The following is a 22,061-nucleotide window of genomic DNA, read 5'->3' as shown; positions in this document are numbered from 1 at the left end:
GTGAAGAAATTTTATATTTTGTAATTCTTTGTATATATACTGAATTTTATGATGTATTTATTGTGTTGTTTTATCTACTTATGTATTTATAGGTAAAGGTAGTCCCCTGTGCAAGCACCAAGTCATTACTGACCCATGGGGGGACATTGCATCACAACGTTTTCTTGGCAGACTTTTTGTTAAAGGGTGGTTTCCATTGCCTTCCCAGTTATCTACACTTTACCCCCAGGAAACTGGGTACTCATTTTACTGACCTTGGAAGGATGGAAGGCTGAGTCAACCTTGAGCCAGCTACGTGAACCCGGCTTTCTCCAGGATCGAACTCAGGTTGAGCAGAGCTTGGACTGCAGTACTCCAGCTTACCACTCTGCGCCACAAGGGTCCTTACTTATGTATTTATTTATATTCTTGTATTTATGTGATTGAGATGTGACCCACCCTGAGCCTGCTTGCAGGGAGGGTGGGTTAGAAATCTAATAAATCACATCACATCAAATCCATCTGCCTCCAATACACTAAATTCCAATATAAAATTGGGAGGAAATCTGTCTGTGCAAGTGAAAATGAAAGTCTGTTGCACAAAAATTGCTGACCCACTTGCTTAGTGACTGAGAAGGGATTATTATTTTTTGCTTTCTACTCAAAATTGTTCAGAGAGATGGGAGCATTTTTACCTTCTTTGAAATGATGGTCCTACCGGCATGATACTTATTCAGGTAACCAGTAGTATAATTGCAAGGGCCAGTGGACACCGGAGGACAGATTAATCATCATAACAACGAGAACTCTGTTCCCATACCTGGCTGGTGATGTGGCTTTCTGGTTCGGCTTTTTAAAACATCATTGGACAGAGGGTTGGCTTAGGGAGAACTGGTTTCACCAAACCAGATACTGATTTGAGGGCAGCGATGCTCTTCATTTCCTTCTAAAAGTACTTTCAACATAAAGAGCATGAAGTAGTATTCTTGATTTCTTCAGAAGCCCAAGTCAAAGTTGAATCACTTAAGAAGTGAGATGGATATGATATTCTTTGCCATATTCTAGAGTAATTAAAGCAACAGCTGGGCAAGCTACAAGTCTATCATATTCTCAGTCATGTTCTGCCCTTACGTTAACCCAACACATGGTTAATGTGCTTCACTTCCACAATCCATGGGCCACCTTTGTCATACCACTCCCAGTATGTTCTATGAGGCCTAAATGAAGAACATTAATTACTAAAACAGAGTTCAATGAATATGCACATTCAAATTTTATTTGATCTCTGTGAAATTTAAATGAGATTGCAACAGGAAGCCGTAGGAACTGTCGGACACACCCAAATCGCATTTCAGCATACCTTCCTACTACCTTCATTTATAACTGAACCATATTAACAACAACAACAACAACATTCAATTTATATACTGCCCTTCAGGGCAACTTAATGCCCACTCAGAGCAGTTTACAAAGTATGTTATTATTATCCCCACAACAACAAACTCCCTGTGAGGTGGGTGGGGCTGAGAGAGCTCCTAGAAGCTGTAACTACCCCCAAGGTCATCCAGCTGGCTTCAAATGGAAGAGTGGGGAATCAAACCCCCAGACTAGAGTCCCGCGCTCTTAACCGTTACAACAAACTGACTCTCTGTCATATTATATTTATATTAGCTCTGTCATGACGTCTCATAGCTGTTATGACGTCTCAAACCATAGACAGCTAATATGAAATCTATTGCTTGCATAGTTTGAGAAATCTAATGTTTGTAAGACAGAGAATGAAATGTATGCAAAATATGCTCTCTTTCATAAACATCACCACTGAAACATTTAAACTTGAACTCCTGAAACATGGAAAGTTACAAGCAGCTTTAACAAGCCATAGGATGAATAATTAGTTTTCACAGTGGTATCCTAAATACAGCTTTATACAAAAACATTTCCACACAAAAGTGACCTCTCTTGAAAAATTAATATAGTTTTGATAGGGGATAAAACACGGCCTTTTTTGATACACTTTGTCCAATGTAGGAAAAAATACGTTTGTTATTATACAGAAACAACAATAGCAAAAGTAAGGTTGGCAATGGTCAACAGAAAAGACTTCCATAGCGTTCAAAGATTTTACTGAGTTCAAACTTTATGACATAGTTCAACCCATACCAAAGTTTTAGTGTTCAGATCCTATTTCTTCAGAATCTACATGTATTACTGAACTTGGTTCTTTTTGTACAAAAAAATTAAGAGTTAATCTGTATTTTTTTTTTGCTTCTATGACCAGTGGAAAGGGCTAGTTTTGTCCTATAGAACTTTCTGTAGCCTGATCAGGACGAAGGGAAGAATCTTCACTTGAAGGCTCATAATCAAAGAGACTCTGTCCTTTCTCGATTTATCACTGTCACAATTCTCTTAAAAGGCTTACCTGGCTATAGAATCTGAAAATGGAAACACTTTTAAAAGGCACGGGGCAGAAATATATCCGTCAAAATCTGATGGTGGACCCAAACCAGCCAGCTGTTAAGCCAAGCAATAAGAATGTGCACACACTTCTGCCTAATAAAATTTGAATCAAACACTTTGCATCTGATTCTCTATGTGAGCTTTTATGCAAACTTCTAAAGTATAAGGAATCCTGGGGTGGAAAAGCTATTCTGAGAGATTTCACATAGTTCATATAATTAGGGAAACCACTTCCTTTGATTGTGAGTGTTCAAAACAGTTGAATTTCTTCTATCAAAGGAACTCTGTGATTTGGGTCATCTCTTTTACTTCTTCTTTCATGTTTCTCAGGATGAGAGGTGAGAGACTGCAGAGCACATTATTGGGGGAAAAATCACTTTTTGTTTTAAGGATTGAACTTGGACTATTCAAAAGGTTGTCATTTAGGAGCTCATCTTTCTTTCCCTCCCTCTGTTTCCTTCTTTTTCTGATGAGGTCCTTCAGTACCGCTAGTGAACATAAGTCCAAAATGCCAATTTAAGACTGAGAGAAAACCAGTTTATGGTTCATATTAAAAAAAAGAATTGTAGTTTTGCTTTGTACTGTTTAGGATGACTGTGTAATTGGAAAGGGGCAGAAACCACAAGGTCTTGGTCTCTGTATCCCCTTCTTTTTAGCAGTTCTGATTCTGAACACTGACCTAGCCAAAGAGAAAAGAATTTAAACATGCAAAAGAACATGCTGAAAGTCATTAGCCTTGCCTTTGAGAACAGCAATCTGTTAAAAAAAAAATCAAACCAACCAGTAAAAGGAGAAAAAATGTTGCTGCTGGTTAAAAAAATTAATGGTAATCCTGTGACACTGTTTATTTCCACTTATTGCACAAGATCTTCTCCAGCCACCCACTAATTCTCATCTACAGAACAGATTATCTTTCCATGATTTTCCACAGATCCTCTGTTGCAACATTAGGCACGCTTAAATCCACCAATTTCAATGGGTTTAAGAGTTATTTATTCTGTATGGGATTCTGGCCTTAAAGCAAGCTAACAAATGATTTCTGGTCATTACTATTAACACAGCATAAAACCAAGAATGTCCAACTTGCTTGATTCCGAGACTATTTAACATTGTATCATATATTCAAGCTTCTTTCTGCTGCCGTAACACTTAAGAAATTCTTTTTCTTTAGTAGGAAGCTAGAAAGCCTTAGAAGTTAGGTTTGTCTTAAACACCGGGTAAGTTCAATCGTTATTTGTTTCCCAGGACTCTATTCAGAATAAAACCAGAGGGGACTTTAGGTGCACAAAATCGTTACCATGGGGAATCAGTAACAAACATACTGAGCGGTCATGTGTTTATTTTAATGTGGTTATTTTACTGATCTATGAGATGTTCAAACAAATGCAAGACCTCCAGGTTATCATTAATTTTCTTCCTGTGGTGGTGGAGAAAGAAGCCCGGCTTCACAGACAAATCTCACCAGTAACCTCTGCCTTTATCAAAGAACTGTTGCGATTATACTGGTCGTGGTCCCTAAGAACAACAGCAAACTCTGATTTATTTACTTGTGTATTATTTATTAAAGCATTTATATTCTGCTTTTTGTTATGGCTAACAGTGGCTTATAATTAAAACATCAATCCTAAATTCTGCCCCCCAACCTAATAAAACCCAGTAACACACACACACACATACACACAAAACACCCCAACCCCCCAAAACCATGCAACAAAATGTCTGCAACCTACACTCCATTAAAAGCTCTGGTGAATACAGCAGCCTTGCCTAAACTCTTAAAAGACCATAGACTCTGGTATACAGACATACATACAGCCCTTTTGATGTGTGAGTTGTAGGCAGTGAAGGACCCTGAAGGTTACAGCCAGCTCCCTGAACTGAACTGAGAGATAAACTGGCAGCCAACGAAAGTGTTCTAAAATTGGAAAGAAGTGTTCCCAATGATCAGCCCCTGATAATAATCAGGCTACCACATTCTGAACTAGTTACAGGTTCTGGATTGTCTTCAAGGGAAGCCCAACACAGGCAACATTCCAGGTTGGGCTTTGAATAGTCACTGCTGGTCTTTTTCTGGAATAAGCAAAATATTAGATTATGTTCCTTCCCTGTATCCTGCTTAGAAATTAATCTTCAGTTTTTAAAGCCTATGAAGACCACACCCATTCCCTTCTAGGAATATACACCCTCCTAATACAGTATCTTAAGCTTATGGTTTACTAGAGCAACAAAGAATTCAGGGTTATAGCATTCATGATTAATGGGTAAATTAGTAATTTAATTACATTCTGAGGATTTCTCTTAACTGGCCTAGTTGCCCAAAGAGAATGGAAATGTAGTTTTGCACTTTAATTTTGACATTATCAAGCTAAGCAGACAGAAGCATGGTTTTTACTTTTCCTGACAAAAAAATCTTTAAAATGTAGATTTTAACAAACTATGGACATGTTTATAATTTACAGATTAAAGGACATAAAGGTCAAATCTAAGGTGGAAGGTTTAAAGTTCTTCTTTAAAGGGAAGTAGAAGCTGACTGTAATGAACTGAGAACCTAGAAGCAATGTGGTTGTCATAATTTTCCCCATTTGTGTTAAGTTTTCTGTTCCTGTGGCCTTACTAGGCCCGTGGGGCAGACTTTTTTTGGTATTTGCTTGTGCTCAATGGGGAAATTTTCTCTATAGAGGGGCTAGTCCTCCTTTTTCTGCCTAGAGTTCCAAAAGAGTTAAGATCTCAGGGTCAGCCCTTACCCATTTTGGAAGGGAAAGGGTAACCAATCCCAAGTAAGGGGGAAGAGATGTGTGAACAGCTGTCAAAACCCTCCTTGTAGGTGGTGTGCATTTCCCTGGAGTTGGTTGGCAGGGTGGCCACTGCCAGTGGGATTTGTGATTCCAGGATGGGGAAGCATGGGCCATGCTAGCCTGTTCTAGAGAAGGACTAAGCAGCATGTAAGTTGTATTAGGGAATCGGTTCAGTTCATGTGCATTAGAGAACCTTGAATTGCTTTTCTTTGCTTGGAAATCTTGAACCTTTAAGAATGATTTTTGCTTTCCAGCCAAAACTGCCTTTCTTTCCATGAGGAGACTTACATTAGGCATTCTTTATACCTGTTGAATGTTCCTATTTTGAACGTAATCTTTTAATAAAACCTTTAAAAACTTTGGTGGGGTTCTTTGTACACCTTACATTTGGTGGACAATCCATGCTGTTCCCCCCCTGCAACAAAAGGGGAATTCAGGAGGGAAGGAGGGATAACCTGGGTCCCCCTTAAGTAAAAGCAAACCCTCAAAGGCCAAGTCGATGCCAGTAATTTATCAAATCCCCACCTACCCAATGGTTAAGTTGGACAGGTGGAAAGAAAGCAAAAAGGTGTGGGACAGAACAGTCTGTAGCCCAACTGCGATAGACAGTTTTCAGTTCAACCCTCCAGGTGTCACAGCCAATCCCTGATTCCCAAGAAGGGATTCTTACAGAATCCATCCCTGCATCTCCCGACGCACTGCATCCAAGTGTGCATGTCGGTGAAACGGCACAAAATCAGAACTGAAGAAAGAGATTATAAGTCCAAACCATTCCAGGAGAACGAAGTACATAGAGCCAGAAAATATGCAAAGGCAAGTAAGTGCACAGAGCAGAAAGGAAGGATGAAGACAGAAGTGATCTACACAACCTTTGGAAGCTATCCCATAACACCACATCACTGAGGGGAATCCACTGGGAAAAATCTGCCCTAATGTCATAAGCCTGTAATAGCGCTGTAGCATCACTGCAAAGACAGCATGACATCATGTCTAATGATACCACGTTGACCTCGCTGTTCTTATATTACACCAAATCCTTAACACTCATGTGCTGGTGCAGCAATCCTTGAGGTCCATCTATTGATATATTTATGCCAGAGTGAACTGAGTGGTGGCTTTGTGTTTCTGTGCAGTGCCAAGCTAAGATAAACAGGTGCTCAATGTTTCCCTATAACTGTTTATACTAGGCCTCTTAAAAAGGAAACTTTCTTCATGCACTTCTGAAATGGTAAAGTATCAGCACATAGGAACTTTTATGACTCTTTCAGCTGCGTCCCTGTACAGTACAATTCCATTTGACTTTTTTATGTCTGTTTTCCCTAATATGCACATATGTTATCTGGTGATTTGTTCTTTTATCAGAACAAAAGGACTGCTTATCAGAAGAAGTAAAAACAATTAGAATATGATGATTGCATTAATAATTCTATCAAGAATTGCCAAGCATTTTACTATTTTTAAAATATACGTCAAAATAATGTTGTGGAATAAGTTATCATTTGCTCTAAGGACTTCAGTCCATATTGGAAAGTCATGTAATAAATGCACAGCTTATTGTCAAATAATTCCAAAACTACACAGTACATATGCACAAATATTTACTGTGAATGTCACCTCTACTTCAACTCATCACCACTTTCTCCATACCAAGAAGGAATGCAAGAATGAAGGAACACTATGCTTCCTCCCCCCCGCCCCAACAGACTTAAGTTTCCATTTGAACTACTCCTTTTTTAAAAAATGCAGCCAGACCTCAGGACAAAGATAATGTTGTTTGCATGAAAAGCAAAATTAAAATGGAACATACACTCTGCTAACCAAAATTTGACTTTCAGATAGGAAAGAGCACGTAAAAGAAATTAATAGCAACATTTCAACAAACCTCCCAGAAGGAAATTCATGCCTGCCATGCCACAGCAATGAGTTAAGTGGCTTTATAAACAGCATGCACAGAGAATATGTCTATATTTATTTCTGTAATAGAAAGGGGTCATGTTCAGTTTATTCTATTTGGATTTTGCTGGCAGTTTAATAATTTTAATAATCTTACTGGTAATTCATTCTATTTTTTGACTGGGTATTTTTCTATTTGGTTTCCTGAGTACATGCATTCCTCACACCTGCTCCTGTGAACCACGTTTTTAGAGAAATCCAGCTGAAAATGTTCTGTTCTATTAATATATACAGTAATGATTCTCTGAGGTTTTGTTGCTTCTGCTGCAGCTGCCAAATCAGCATATGGGCAATGGGGTTTCCATATGGCAGATTTCCCTGCATTTTTCCATACCCAGGTCTGCCCACAGTGGCTATTTCCCCTCGCAACACCAGTGGGATATTAATTGGCAATTGATACATCATTCATTTTTTAAAAAAGACTATATCCCCTTTCTTTGCAGAGATATAAGGAGAAAGGCATACCTTCTCAATGAAAAGGGACAGATTTTTTTTAAATGAAAGCTAGGTATACAGATCATTATCCTACTATATAAAAGGCTGACTGTATTCCAGACAATTCACTTCCTACCCTGGTGTGCCTCCAGAGAGTGCTGCCATGGAGGGAAGCCCAGAAGAGAGCGCGCCGCAGTGGAAAGCCCAGGGTGGGATCAGGTGCAGAGCAGGCGGCAATGCCGGCCCTCCGCCTTCACCCAGCTGGCATCAGGTGGCAATGCCTACCTCCCCCCCCCCCCGCTCCAGTGGGAAAGTGACATTGCACGCATAGAGAGAAATTAATTCTCATCTGTAAGCAAGGAAGGGGCACCAATGCAAAAAGTCATCCAATGGACCATTTCTCTTGTAAAAGATCATGGTGAAGTGGCTTTGGATCTTGGGCAATGGCTACAAGGATAAATCTAGATACAATAAGCTAACCCAAGCAATGTGCTTTTATCAAGAAAGCCTGTTTTTGATAACCATTTAAGTCTTCCCAGTCCAAAACCAGCAACTTGAACCGTGCCCTAAAGGTTGTGCTAATTGCATTTTCCTCACTGTAATCTGTCACTAGGAAAGAATGCAAACGGTCTTCAAAGTCAAACACAACACCCTAATCAAGTGCAAAGTTGTGAATGACAACGGCTTCTTCAAAAAGGCAAGAAATAGGCTATATACTTGACCACAAGGATGAAAAATGCTCCTACTCACTCTTGGGGCTAAGATTTCAGACACAGTTCAGGAGCATTTAAGGCAAATGTAAAGCAAAGGAAACAAGATCTTTAACTGCAAATATGAAATAAACAGATAACAACAACAATAATAAAAACAAGAAGAACAAGGAGGAGGAGGAGGAGGAGGAAGGCCTGACCTGGATAGACCAGGCTAGCCTGTCTTCTTCAGATCTTGGAAGCTATACAGAGTCAGCCCTGATGAGTACTTGGATGAGAGACCACCAAGGAAGTCCAAGGTTACCATGCAGAGGCAAATCACCTCTTTTGCCTTGAAAACCCTATGGGATTGCCATAAATCGGCTGCAACTTGACAGCAATATGGTGGTTGCCAGGCATACGGTGGTTGAGATGGGTGAGTTATCCAAACAGCCTCCTGCCATAGGAGGGCGTTATGCCCCCTGGTTTTGCTGGCCACCCTGCCCCATGGGTTTGTTGATGCTGGGGGGGGGGGTTCTGCAATATATGTGCTGATGTTTTTAACAAATTGTCTATTGATGTTTTAATACCATTTTATTTATATGATATATATGGCTGTAATCCGTTCTGAGCCTCCTCATGGGGTAAACAGACTATAAGTCTAAATAAATAAAATAAATAACAACAACATGTACATAGTCTAGTCATTTTATTAGCAACTATTGTTCATCGTCTTCAACTGCAGAATCAGTCTATTTTCATATATCCATTCTAACTGGCTATCGAGTATAGTGTATGATGATGAGCTAGTTTGGATGTGGGGAAAGATACAAATCTGAACTCAGCTGTAAAACGTACTGTGTGGCCTTGGCCATAACAGTCTACCATACCTCACCGAGTGATTGTGAGGATAAAATGAAATAAGCCCAGAAACATTGGACTGAAGTTATTGGGGGAAAGTGGGATACAAATAAGACAGCTATATATAACATATTCATCTGACTCTGTTGCCAATATTTGCATTACTTCCTATAGATGTGTATATTTTTGTTATCAAAAAGTAATATAAATATATGTACAAATTATGTAGTAAAAATACATTATTACCACAAAAGACTCCTCAATGAACCATCACACATGCCATTCTCTCAGCCTTGCAGATTACCAAATTTCATACAAATATCGTATTTAAATTTCCATACAAATATTACAGGTGTAAGCGCACTAAAGAAACATCATTAATGAATGCAATGCTTAAAAGAGAAAACAAGTCAAATTTCCATGGGTAGAATAGGCATTTTATTTGCTGGTTCAAACAACACCAAACAAAAGATTCTAATTAAACGTTTCCAAGATAAAGTGTTCTGTACTCACAACTATGTGCCAAAAGTGTTTTTATGGAAATGAACTGCTACAGAATTGCAAAAAAGCTGTATCGGATCATGCATGCAGTGTTGGATGAAAGTTACTCAAAATGATCTCTATAAACCATCATAAATTACAGCCAATAATAAAAAACTTTAAGACTTAATCATGCAGGACAACTGAGAATATTTCGGTCTGCAGGTAGTAGACATTCGCAGCAAGAACCTAACACTGAAGGTAAAATGGAAAACGATGACAACTAGGAAGAAATCCATGCTGGAACTTTAAGAATCACATTTGTTCTCAATACCCCTCTGATTTTAATAAAACTTATTTCAAAATAAGCATGCTTAAGACTTTGAAGCCTTAAATTCTAGATCCAATTATAATACAACTGAATATTGTAAAAACCAGCTCAGGTCCGTTGGCTCTCTGACCCATTTTAATGATAAACAGAGCACCAAAACCAGTCTTCTGTCCCTAATAAATCTAAACAGACATCAGGAAAAGTATGCATAGGACTAAAGTAACTAACACAGATGGATAAAAGTATTCTTTTCCAGACATTTCAAATATTGATTGGGTAAATGTTATTGCTGTCACACATCATAGGCCAGGTTAGTTTTTAAGAAGGATAAGATAAAACACAATGTTAATTTCTGTATTCTGTACTTAATTGCATGTAACGTTTTATTTTATATTTCTTTTTTCTTAAACCATTGTTACCCTCATTGAGACAAGTCAATGGGAATCACTGATGCAAAAGCGTAATCTCGCTTGCTATTTAATTTATTTTCACATTCAATGTACAGTCCAATCTTATGCATGTTTACCAGGAACTTAGTCCCACAATGGGAATCAGTCCCTAACAAGCGTGCATCAGATATGGCCAACCAATCACTGTTTGAAATAGTCTCCATAATCAACCAATCCTATGCAGCATTCAGATCAAAGACTGCAAAATATTACTGTAATCCTTACTTGGGAAAGTCCCACTGAACTCAATGGATATTATAACTCTGCAGAAGTCATTGTTTCTCATCTTACTCATGCCAGTGTCATGTGTGAACAGTATTATGCTAACTGGTATAAACATTGTTCTTTTGGTGACTGAAGTTTCTTTAAAACAGAGTGGTATAATTCACAGTGAGAATACCTTTTAGTGTGACAAATGTGCGTCTATGTGCGTAGATATGATGCTGCACTTCTAGGCAACAATCCTTCTTTCAATTACAAGCATAAAATTCCCTTTTTTAAAAAATGTGATTAATTTTTTAAAAAGCAGCAGCCCTGCAGTGTCAATATTTTAGCATAAAGAGTAATATGACTTGATTCTTGCACATCTTAAAATCATGAAAAGAACCTAACTCTGACACTTCTACATTCAGCCACATGCCAAATTTCTGAATGCACTATCCAGATGCAAAAGTTTGAAAAGAACTCGTTTAATCAAAAAGGCAACTAACAGAAAAAGTCTGAAAGGATATGTTAAGGTGTATGCTAATGCATAAAGGAATTTGTCAATATGAAATGTTTCCATATGTTAAAAAAAAATTACATTCTTACTTAATAGCAAATTAAAACTTTTTAAACTTCCATTAATTTTTCTAATGGGAGCTACTAAGCAAATGCTTACCTCTTTCTCTATTTTAAGTAGCTTCTTCACAGCCACTTCTTTTTCTTGAGATATCCATTGGGCTCGATATACACTCCCAAAACTCCCTCCACCGCAGTTTTCAAAGAACTGCAAGTCATCAAATTTAATTTGCACAAATGAGGCACCGAGAGACGACATCTCATAATGACAAAATACACCACGACAAAAATCTGTAGAAAGAAAAGAGAAAATCTAATTAATAATAAATCTGCTGCCAGCGTTGTCTTCTTTACTTTGCAGTATCACACAGGATACACTGAGAACGAACAAGAGCTGATGGGTACGATTACCCGGCAACACTCACACTGTGTATATATTCTGTTTGTAGAGAAACAGCTAAAATTCACCAGATTTTCTCTTTTTCAGGTGTTGGGAAATCTCGGGAAAAAGTTGTGCATATGAGACCAGTTCCCTTAAAATGACACATACTGTCAAAAGGGAAGCATGAATACAACTGTTGGCTTGCCTAGAAGTTCTGGAATCTGCAGTATGCCATGTATCCTCTTGGTGATCACTTCTCGAGAAATATACACATAACCTAAGCCACTGAAAATTCTGGCACAAAGACTACTTTAGATCTCTCCAGACCAACCACTCAGTCTGTGAATGCTTTCTAAGGCAGGAGCACTTGATATACAGATGTAAGAAAACTTGGCACAAACCCAAGCCTCTTCCCAAACGTCTTTAGTTGTGCCTTCAGCAGCAAGTGCACTGTAATTTATCTTGGTTGCTGCTTGCACGATAATAAAAACACCACGTATTTGCCAAGAAAGGCTTTAAAAAAAAATACTTATAAAAGATCATATCATTTTTCTCAGAGTGGAACAGAACATTCTCCCCTTAAAGTTGTTGTAACTCACAAGACTCTTCAAATAATCTTAAAAACTATTGTCTAGTCTGCACTTGATCAGTTGAGAAGTCCAACTTCTGGCCAAAACGTGATCCAACTGAAAATTCATGGCTGACTCAAGTTGAAAGCAGTCTAAAGATAAGTTTTCAGGGAAATCAGCGTAATTTTTAAAAGCCTCACGCAGACTCACATTAGCCAGATTTTACTATACATTCAACAGAGTTTTTTTAAAGTCCCAAATAACCCTCTCATGAGAAGCAACACAACCTCAGGGCCAGCGTACCTGAGGGACAATCTCTCCCCATATATTCCCCAGAGGACCCTCCGATCGGGAGGAAATTGTTATCAGTTCCTGGCTCCAAGGAGGTCCGCCTGGCCTTGACTAGAGCCAGAGCTTTCTCAGTCCTGGCTCCTACCTGGTGGAACACTCTGTCTACCAAGACCAGGGCCCGGCAGGATCTACTATCTTTCCGCCGGGCCTGTAAGACAGAGTTGTTCCGCCAGGCTTATGGCTGAGGCTGGGCCTCCGCTGGTGGGAGGATACAACATCTACCCCCCTCCATATGAGAGCTGCCCACCACTGTTCTTAAGCTGCTGCTATGTTCAATTGTACTGTTGCATTATTTGTTATTAACTGTATTGCCGCCATCAGGAAAAAGAGTGCTGCTATTTTTTATATTTTTGTATGATGCTTTTAAATGTTTTATATGGAATGTTTTAAATGTTCTTAATGCTGTTATCCGCCCTGAGCCTGCTCGTGGGGTGGGCGGAATATAAATACGATAAAATAAAAAATAAAAAATAAATAAAATATAGTCTTCTATATAGACTTCTGAAGGATCTTCTGCCTGATTCTGCAAAGATGCTTCTTTCACACCAAGCACAGAGCAGATCCTTTTTATGCCTTATTTCAGAAATAACATATTCCACAGTATTTGTTGCACATGCATTACTACGACTGAGTACCTGAATTTGCTGCACTAGATGAAGAGACTACAATGTGTGACTATTGTCAGGAGACCAGAAAATCATCACTAATTTCACATGTTGTTAATGTCAACTGATGGGAGTTTCGAGAGATGTAAAGGGCTGAGGGAAAATAAACAGAAAAATACCAGGTTTTCCATTTTTTTCCAAGATCTTTTTAAAAATTTCTCAATAGAAAAAAAAGGAAATTTTAGGTAGCACTTAAAACGTGAATGGAATGCTTTCTGGTTGGAAATAAAATACATTCATTGCCACAAACTTGATTATAATGTATAGTATGAAAATTTTAATTTAAGACAATCTGCAATATTAGATGATGATAGTTCCTATACATACAATATTTTCAGGGTCATAGTTACTGCTTCAGAGAGGCTAGTTTGGTATCCAGTAAGTATGTTATCACCCATACGTTAACATATTATTGAACAATTTAATGTTATAGCATTTAAGTTGATATCAAAATATGCTGCTAGTTCTATTGTGGCTGACTGTATGAGATTGCTTCTGTCTCAATAATAATTTTTTTATTTATTAGAAATTTTCTGTTTTCTGGTTTTAACTTTTATTTGTTCCTGTCTCTCAAATGCAAAACTAAGACACATGTACCGTAAGATACAGATCTCTCACACTTGCAGCTCTCTCACACTTTTTCTATTTAGTACTGGATGCATTTAAAGCTTCAATTTTTATAAATATGCCAAAGAATATGATTTTACATGTGACTACATTATAAATGTTATATTTCATGTTGTTAAAGTGGTAAAATTAATTTAGGATTGATAAGCAAACAAGTAGTGCGTATTTTAAGTTTCCCTCCATTTCCCTCCAATCACTACCAACTTGCCCCATTGACTTCAAAATTTCCAGAAATTTTACATCTCTAGAAGTTCTGCTAAAATAAATCAATAAATAAAGCAACATTTTTGAGAACAAGATGATATAGCAATGTCACAGTCTGTTTCCTGAAAACATGACCATATTCCATTATAGTGAAACAAAACACAGACATCTAGCTAAAAGGTCTGCTACCATTTTAAATAACAAAAGTTTGTGAATATAATTTGGTATGTCTAAACTGTTTTTTTAAAAAAACATGTTGCTTATATAAAAATATCCAAACATGTCTCCCCCCCCATAAAGATATAACTGGAAAACAACTGATTCCAGTATTCAATATTATTTTGCATTTTTATAATCGCTACTGACAAAAAGCAGTAAAATGCATCAAAATGTTTGCTTTAGAGTTGATTTGATTAGTAGAATTGGGATCTACTTGAGGAATAAAGTCTCTACAAGGCCTGTTGCTTTAGAAAAGAAATTGATGTTCTTTAGTATTAAGGAACCACCATACTATGATAAGAAAGGAAGAGCAGGCATCCTAGCTATCAATCTAAACTAGGATTGGAGAGAGATGCTGACAGCACATCTTGGCCCTCATAAGAGGTTTGACGAAGAAGCTAAAGAGAACGAGTTGGATGGAAGGATGGAGGGATGGAAAGTAGGAATTCCCTGAGAGTAGCATCTGGGTAAACAAAAAGCAGCAGAACTGAAAAAAGAAGGATCCACCATACTATCCTATCCACCATACTGGCTCTACTGCCCCCTCTGGAGTACTGGTATACTTGCTCCAAAGATGCATTGGAGCAAATCTGTTATTTCTGTTTATTTCCAACACAAATTTCTTATGTCTTTCTTATAAACTGGAGAGATTGAAGCCGACTCACAGCACCTTGTATAAGACTGCATAGGAAGTTTGAAGCTCAAATGAAAAAGATCTCCAGAGGAGGACTTCTGATCAACTGTTGCAACTGTTAAAGCACTTTATAAGAAAATAAAATGCAAGCCTATTATATGCCACATTGTGTCACTATCATTGATTCACATGCCTAAATTTAGTCACGCAGCTATTACTGCTGATGGAATTTCTCTGGTATAAACGGACCGGGTTCAGCTTAAGTTGACTCACCGAGCGTCCAAACTTTAATAAGCAAGCAGAGAAATTGCAGGTCATGGTTCAGATGAAAAGGAGAGAGAGAGAGAGGTGCATTATCAACACCATTATGGTTTTTGGCATTTCCACACCTCAAAGGCTAAGACCATTCTAGTTTTAGCAACTCCCAAGTCACAAAAGTAATGCTGACAATGAGGATCATGACTGCAAAGCCATTAGAACATTCTGATACACGAAGTATTATTAATTTTTTTGTCATTACTATGAATTGTGCCTGTATTTTTAGGAGCAGATTCCAACAACCTACTCCCTGTTTCAAATAAGTTATATAACCTCTGGCATCTTGTTTCTCTGCCCAAAATACTTTCCCACAATACTTTCATCTGAAGATACAGGACAGGTAGCCTGCCTGTTGCTATAGATTTTCCAATGCCCTGTCTCCAATACAATAGCAATTGAAACTATCCGGGGACAATGTAGGCCTTGGTGACAAACTGGGTCCCTTTCTCCTATTTTCTCCTGTTTCCACGAAGATTTCCTGTTGGCTTAATTTTTTTCTCATTTATTAGGGAAGTCTGCAAAGGCAGCAGCGCACTTTCTGTTTTGCCTACTGCTGTGAGAATACAGACTGGTCATAGCATTCTCAGCCTCTTGCTTGTTGGTTGAACACCCAAGAAGGCAAACATCACAGTCAGGGAATCAAGAAGTAAAATGACAACTAGGTTTTATTACTGGCAAAGGGATGATATACTGCGTCTTTCAGCAGGGTCCGAACTAGACATTAAAAAGAGAAGTTAAGCAGCTGCAACATATAACACAAACCAAATCCGTGAAGTGACTTGATTGTACTGCAATCCCCTGCTTTATATCAATGACAATGAGGTAAAATATTAAAGTGGAACTGTGGTAAAGCCGTGCAACAAAAACAACAAAGAGCTGTGTGGCACTTTAAAAACAACACATTCATTATGGGTCAATATCGAATGCACTTCAACAGATGGGTATCAGACTAACAGTGTTATGAGGTTGTTGCAATCCCTAGGTCAAAAATTAAGCTGGCTCATGTACCAGTGACCAAGAGCATCTATTTATGCATGAATGGATGATGGTGGAACATCTCACTCATTCCATTTTAAAAACAAAATTATCGCTATATCACTATATCTATCTCTATAGCAGAGGTCCCCCAATGTTTTCAGCCTGTGGGCACCTCTGGAATTCTGACACAGCATGGTAGACATGACCACAAAATGGCTGCCACAGGATGTGCAGCCTGTCATAAAATAGTTGCCGCAGCTTACTTCAATCACACAGTGAAGATCCTTATGCTGTGGTGGCAGCTGCTGCTGCTGAAGCAACATTTTTAAAAATCTGAACAGCCAATTGGATGTCCAACGGCCAATCAGAAACCTGTTTGGGCAAAAGCCCCATTTGGCTATGTCCACTTTCTGAAAACACTTGGTGTGCACCAGGAAAGGTGTTGATGGGCACCATGTTGAGGATTTTTGCTAAAGACATAAGTGACATTTCACTGATAATTTTCATGAAGTGGTTCCCTTTGAAACAAAGAAAACAACACCCTGAACCTCCTTCCCAAGTCCTACAGTCCTCTCATTGGTCAAAACACTATGGGGAGTGTCCAGCTGCTATTGCGCAAAAGCAGTGGGGGAAGGTTATGACAACTGGCTTTGTTGTCTGCTGATTAGCAACACAGTGCATGATGCGCATTTGAAGGAACAGTTCTGTCATTATCCATCATACAGAATTATTTCTAAAGGAACTATCACCTCATGAAAAGAAAGCACTCTGTTTTCATAAGGTGATCATTTCTTTAGAAACATCTCTATGTGATGAATTGAACTTCAGTTTTGATCTAAATAAGTCAACGTGGCCCAGGAGTCAGAAAACACAAGAAATGAACTTATATTCTGAGGGGGCGGGGTTGAGGGGGGAGGAATTTCTTCACTTACTGGCAATTATTTTTTTTAATATTGCGAGCTTAGAAAGTGTTGACTTTCACACCAAAGAGAAAAAGGATCTATGAGATCTTTTGTTGCATTTTGTATTTCAGTTTTACTGCCCAGTTATCTATTGTTGTGTGTGCTTTGTATGTCCAACTCTTTAACAACAGCATGCTCAGTTCAATGTAGTTAAATATGTGCTCAGTGGGTTCCTGTTACCCAATAGCTTGCCTTTATGTTCACCTTTAACTATAGGCTTTGCTTACCCCAAAGTGAGAATAATCAGCACAGGGAAAGGAGAACGTTCAGCACTGAAACGAACAGTGAAGAGGTTACAGATTTCCTCTCATTCCTTCCTTGTGAAAAAAAGGTAAGAGTTTGGATCCTACCTTTATTGAAGTTCGGGGAGTTAACAGGGCTGACATAAGAAGATGAGGTTTGCAGGCCTGTGGAGCCCATGGCAAACAAGAACTGTCTCCTGGCAACCAGACTGTGAAATAGGAGGGGAGGGGTGCTTTTTTTGCTGCTTAGGCCACAAAAGGATAACATTGGAATGTGTGAGCTGATCAACATTTTTGTGGGCTGAATTATCCAGCATAGTGTAGTGATTAAAGTGCCACACTAGGTTTACATGGGTAGCTGCGCTGGTCTGCATTAAAAGAGTCAGATTCGAGTTCAGTGGCACCTTGAAGGCCAACAAGATTTCTTTGGTGTAAGCTTTCAAGAATCAAATGAAGGGAGGTAATCTGGCATAGGGAGTGTCCCACAAAGGTACTTTAGGAAGGGAGCTTACATTCTTGAAGGCATATACCCTGGAAACGTTGTTGGCCTTGAAGGTGCTACCAACCAAACTCGAATCTTGCTCTTCAAATGTCATGCTAGAATTCCCAGTGTGATACTAAAGCTCAGTGGGTGATCCTGGGCCAACCAGTCTCCTTCAGAGTAACCTCACAGAGTTGTTAATTGTGATGATAAAACAGAAGACGGGAAAACAATTTTCTGAGCCAATTTGGGTCCCCATTGAGGGTGGGGGGAGCAGGGTATAAATATCTAAACAAATAAAATTATAAATATAAAAGCCACCTGCCTGGTTGTTTTTGATAACTAAGAACGGTCTCCTGCAAAGGGAAGATTTTGCCATTTAAAGAAAACCAGTTCCACTGTGCCACAAAAGAATTGTGTTTTTGTAGACTTTTCTGGACCAATTTGCAAAGCTTGGCTTTAACCTCAAAGATTAAGATTTATGCCAGGGTTTCTTCCCCCTCAACAAAGCTTAATGGCCACAAACAGGCATGTGTTTGGCAGTTCTTCTCACCTTACCTCCTCTTCCATGACTTGTTCCTGAGATCTTCTACTGCAGACATGGGCACAAGATCACTCAGGACAGAGCAGCCAGTCAATCTCTAAGCAATTAAAAATTGCTTTTATCTCCCTCCTGCTGTAATCATTTTCTTATTCTCCCCTTTCAAGATACCACTGCAGCTTCTCTCCTCTTTCTCTTTCATAAGGAGTCAGCACACATGCACGTGCACGAGCGCATGCACGCGCGCGCACACACACACACCCTTTGCTCTGAGAAAGTGATAGCACCAGCACCTTGTCCTACCTGACTCTCCCCCTCCCCCTCTTCCTCTATGCACATACACAAACACACCCTTGCTTTGAATGGGAAAGAAACATGCTATTGACTATTTCCCCCTGCATCAAAGCTGCTGGTTTATCTCTTTCAATGAAAACATGTTTCCCCCCTGCAGGTCTCAGTGTGTGTGGGGTTTCCTCTGGGGAAGCAGAGGAAAGGTTTCCACATTGTATTTTGTACAAGTTCCACCCACCCAGCCACCATTTTTGTGACTGGTAGCTTGAAAAAAAAATTAACTCCCCAAAATATAAAATCTTCCCTCCATTCTCCTGCTACAGAGCTTTCTGTAACATTTTGTTAAAAACTGAATAGGATAAAGTTGGCTAAGACTTCGTCTATGCTGAGAGTTCATTTGTCATGCCATTCACACTGATTTGTTTACATGAATGTGTAAAATATGAATATGCAACTAGTTACTTCATATCATTGCATCTTAATATTACCACACATGTCTACTTTGTTCATAAGTGGCCTCTTCCGATCCACCCCACCCACCCAGCCCACAGCACCTCCCTACTTCAAGTGAATAAGCCATGCTGCAGTTTCTCCTGACACAAGTAGAACCACACCAACAAGGCATTTTGAAAGCCAGGTGGATGGAGAACTGTATACCAATCGTCTTCCCTGATCCCAGTTACTAGATCTGTTGGTGGGTGGAATCCCATCAAATTTCACTACTTCCTTCTTCCCTGCTTCACAGGGTGCAATAGTTGAATTTCTGACAGAGCAACAGGCACACACAGTGGCTGGGGGTTTTAGACAGGGTTGTTTCTTTGTTCTTGGTACCAGTTGGCACAACTTTTAAAAGTTGTGTGTTAATAACTTATTTGAATTGGATTTTTTCTATTGCACCACCTTAATTTGGACACCAGCTCAAGCAAAGATGTGGAAGTGGCAAACTAGCACAAATTCCTTAAAATGGCTAGTGTTGGTGTGCAAACATGAAGCTCATGGCAAAACAGAGCTATAAAGGTCTCATTCTCAGTGTTCTAAATGAGAAGCTCCTATATTGAGTGAAGTGATCTTGTTTTAAATTCTGCCAGTTAGAACAGTAAGACCTGGTGTGGCCCTATTCTTTTAGGCTTCCTTTCTGATAGAGCCCCATTAGGGCCTCTAGGTGTTTAGGAAGAATGCATAAACATGTTGTGCACAGGGCTTTTTTTCTGGGAAAAGAGGTGGTGGAACTCAGTGGGTTGCCCTCGGAGAAAATGGTCACATGGCTGGTGGCCCCGCCCCCTGATCTCCAGACAGAGGGGAGTTTAGATTGCCCTCCGCGCCGCTCGGCGGTGCGGAGGGCAATCTAAACTCCCCTCTGTCTGGAGAACAGGGGGCGGGGCCACCAGCCATGTGACCATTTTCAAGCGGTTCCGGAACTCCATTCCACCATGTTCCAGCTGAAAAAAAGCCCTGGTTGTGCACATTTTTTTTAAAAAAAGGCATTTTGGAGGACAGCATATGCAGAAGGGTACCCTACAGGCAGAGAAGTGGTTGCTATAAAATATACAACTTTGGCAGAGATAAGCCAGTTATGAGACAGCAATCACCTATTATAAGACAATCATCAATGAAAACTGCTGTTAAATTGAAGTTTCCAGTTTTACTTCAAGCCCTCTCAGAAGAGAAATGCATGAATAAGTTTGATCTTGAAACATACTGGGATTACGATATCTTTGTAAATAAATAAGCACATTAAATATTAGATTTTCAAACATAGTTCATCACATTAGATTAGCACCCTTAGCTTTACAGCTCTTTCATTTAAGCAAATACTTCAGCAAAGCAAAAACTTTTACTTATCATTTTTGTACTAATGTTTATATATCAAATTTTATCTGGCTAGGTAATTATAACTAATATACATTACATTAAGAGAAAATGACTTGCTCATATTGTATGAAAATAATATATCCCAATGTATCAACATGCATTAATAAACTGCACAGACCATAAAACTCCACAGCATGAAATGTTACATCCCATTGTAAAAGATTTACTTAAACACAAAGCACCTGGGTATCATAATAATATTAGCTTCTTGGAATTTATTACCATCACTTTATTGAAAGTATCATACCACTAAATTATTCTCCATTAAGCTCCCATTTTCAGTTTAGATTAAAAGAAAACAACACAAAGTAGTTTTCAAGTGGTTCCTTAAAGACAGCTTGCCAATGTATTGCCAATAAAGCAGTTGAGCATTTGGGCTGGCTTAAAAAATCCAGCAGAAATGTGCCAAATTTCCTTATTTGGAAAAACAGTTCCATGGCTTTCAAGAACTTTGACCATCCAGTTTGAGATCTGTGATTTTCAACCCCAGTACTGCACTCAGCTCTTGAGATTTCAAAAGCAGTTTGTCCAGAGCACCATGAATCAAAACAAATTCACCCGAAGAGACAGGGAAATAATCCATGTTGTAGTCTGTTAATGTGCAAGAAAACCTGGCTTGTAAAATGAGAAACAGCTTTGATTTCTTTAGTATAACTTAAGACTGAAATATAAATTCTATGTGCCCTATCAGGGTGGCTTTTTTATTCTGGCAGGAATCTAATGGACAGATTCCTGCCAGAATAATGGACAGGAAGCTGTCTAATGGTAAAAAGAACCAGACAAAGCATTTTTCATCACTTGCATCTCCAAAGACAGAAAAAGTTGCACAAGCAAATTACGTCGCTGATGTTAAATACCCAAGAGCATTACCAGAGGGGGGGGAGAAGAAACTGGCAACCCCAACCTTAAACATGCCTATAAACTGTGGGTGGGAAGAGGTGGATGATTTCTACTGATTAGGGGTGGGGGTGCAATTTTCACTTTCTTCCTACTTTATATGTGCCCTCCCTCCCCGTTCCTGGGTGTTCCTTGTCCCCCAAGAGCCACATTTCAGAGTGCTTTTGGAGGTGGTAGCAGGAGGGTGGAAGCGAGGGATCCAAGCCTGTATCACTATTTTCTCTATTTTTTCCCCAAAATCTGAATTTACTAAAAAAAAACCCCAAAATTAAGCCAATCAGCTAAGTACAAACAGCAGCGACACTACATATTACTATAGAATGGTAACAAAACATGTTACCTCTTCCATTTGAAAATTAAAGAATTGTTTGTCATTTTTAAAAGACCTTTTTTTGCTTTGTTTTTCGGTTATTTCTAAATAGCCACTTTTTCCAATGTCAGAAGTACACTGGAGATGATAATTAGTAGCATGTAATGCTGGGCAGGGCTTGAACTTAAACAGGAAGCCCAAAAAGTGGCTCTAGGCAGCCACTAGGTCAACCTCGTATGTCACAGAGGAATAATAAAACTCTTGTACAAATTAATGAGATGTGCAAAGTGCTTCAGGCCTTTAGGA

General features: G+C 39.0%; 1 protein-coding gene across 4 annotated transcripts in view; it reads right to left on the bottom strand.

Annotated features, from left to right (window-relative positions):
• MAP3K20 (mitogen-activated protein kinase kinase kinase 20) overlaps window positions 1-22,061 on the bottom strand; it is a 136,712-nt gene that overhangs the window by 109,797 nt on the left and 4,854 nt on the right. For 3 of the 4 annotated variants that reach the window (XM_054970460.1, XM_054970463.1, XM_054970461.1), the window contains exon 2: window positions 11,313-11,503. In XM_054970460.1, coding sequence (XP_054826435.1) covers window positions 11,313-11,471 — 159 coding nt within the window. In that variant the 5' untranslated portion in view covers window positions 11,472-11,503. Of the gene's footprint in view, window positions 1-11,312; window positions 11,504-11,637; window positions 11,738-22,061 lie in introns of those variants that run through there. The other variant, XM_054970462.1, reaches the window with a different exon arrangement.

The sequence above is a fragment of the Eublepharis macularius genome, chromosome 2 (genome assembly GCF_028583425.1).
Source record: "Eublepharis macularius isolate TG4126 chromosome 2, MPM_Emac_v1.0, whole genome shotgun sequence".
Taxonomy (NCBI): Eukaryota; Metazoa; Chordata; class Lepidosauria; order Squamata; family Eublepharidae; genus Eublepharis; species Eublepharis macularius.
This window is presented reverse-complemented; position numbering and strand designations above follow the sequence as displayed.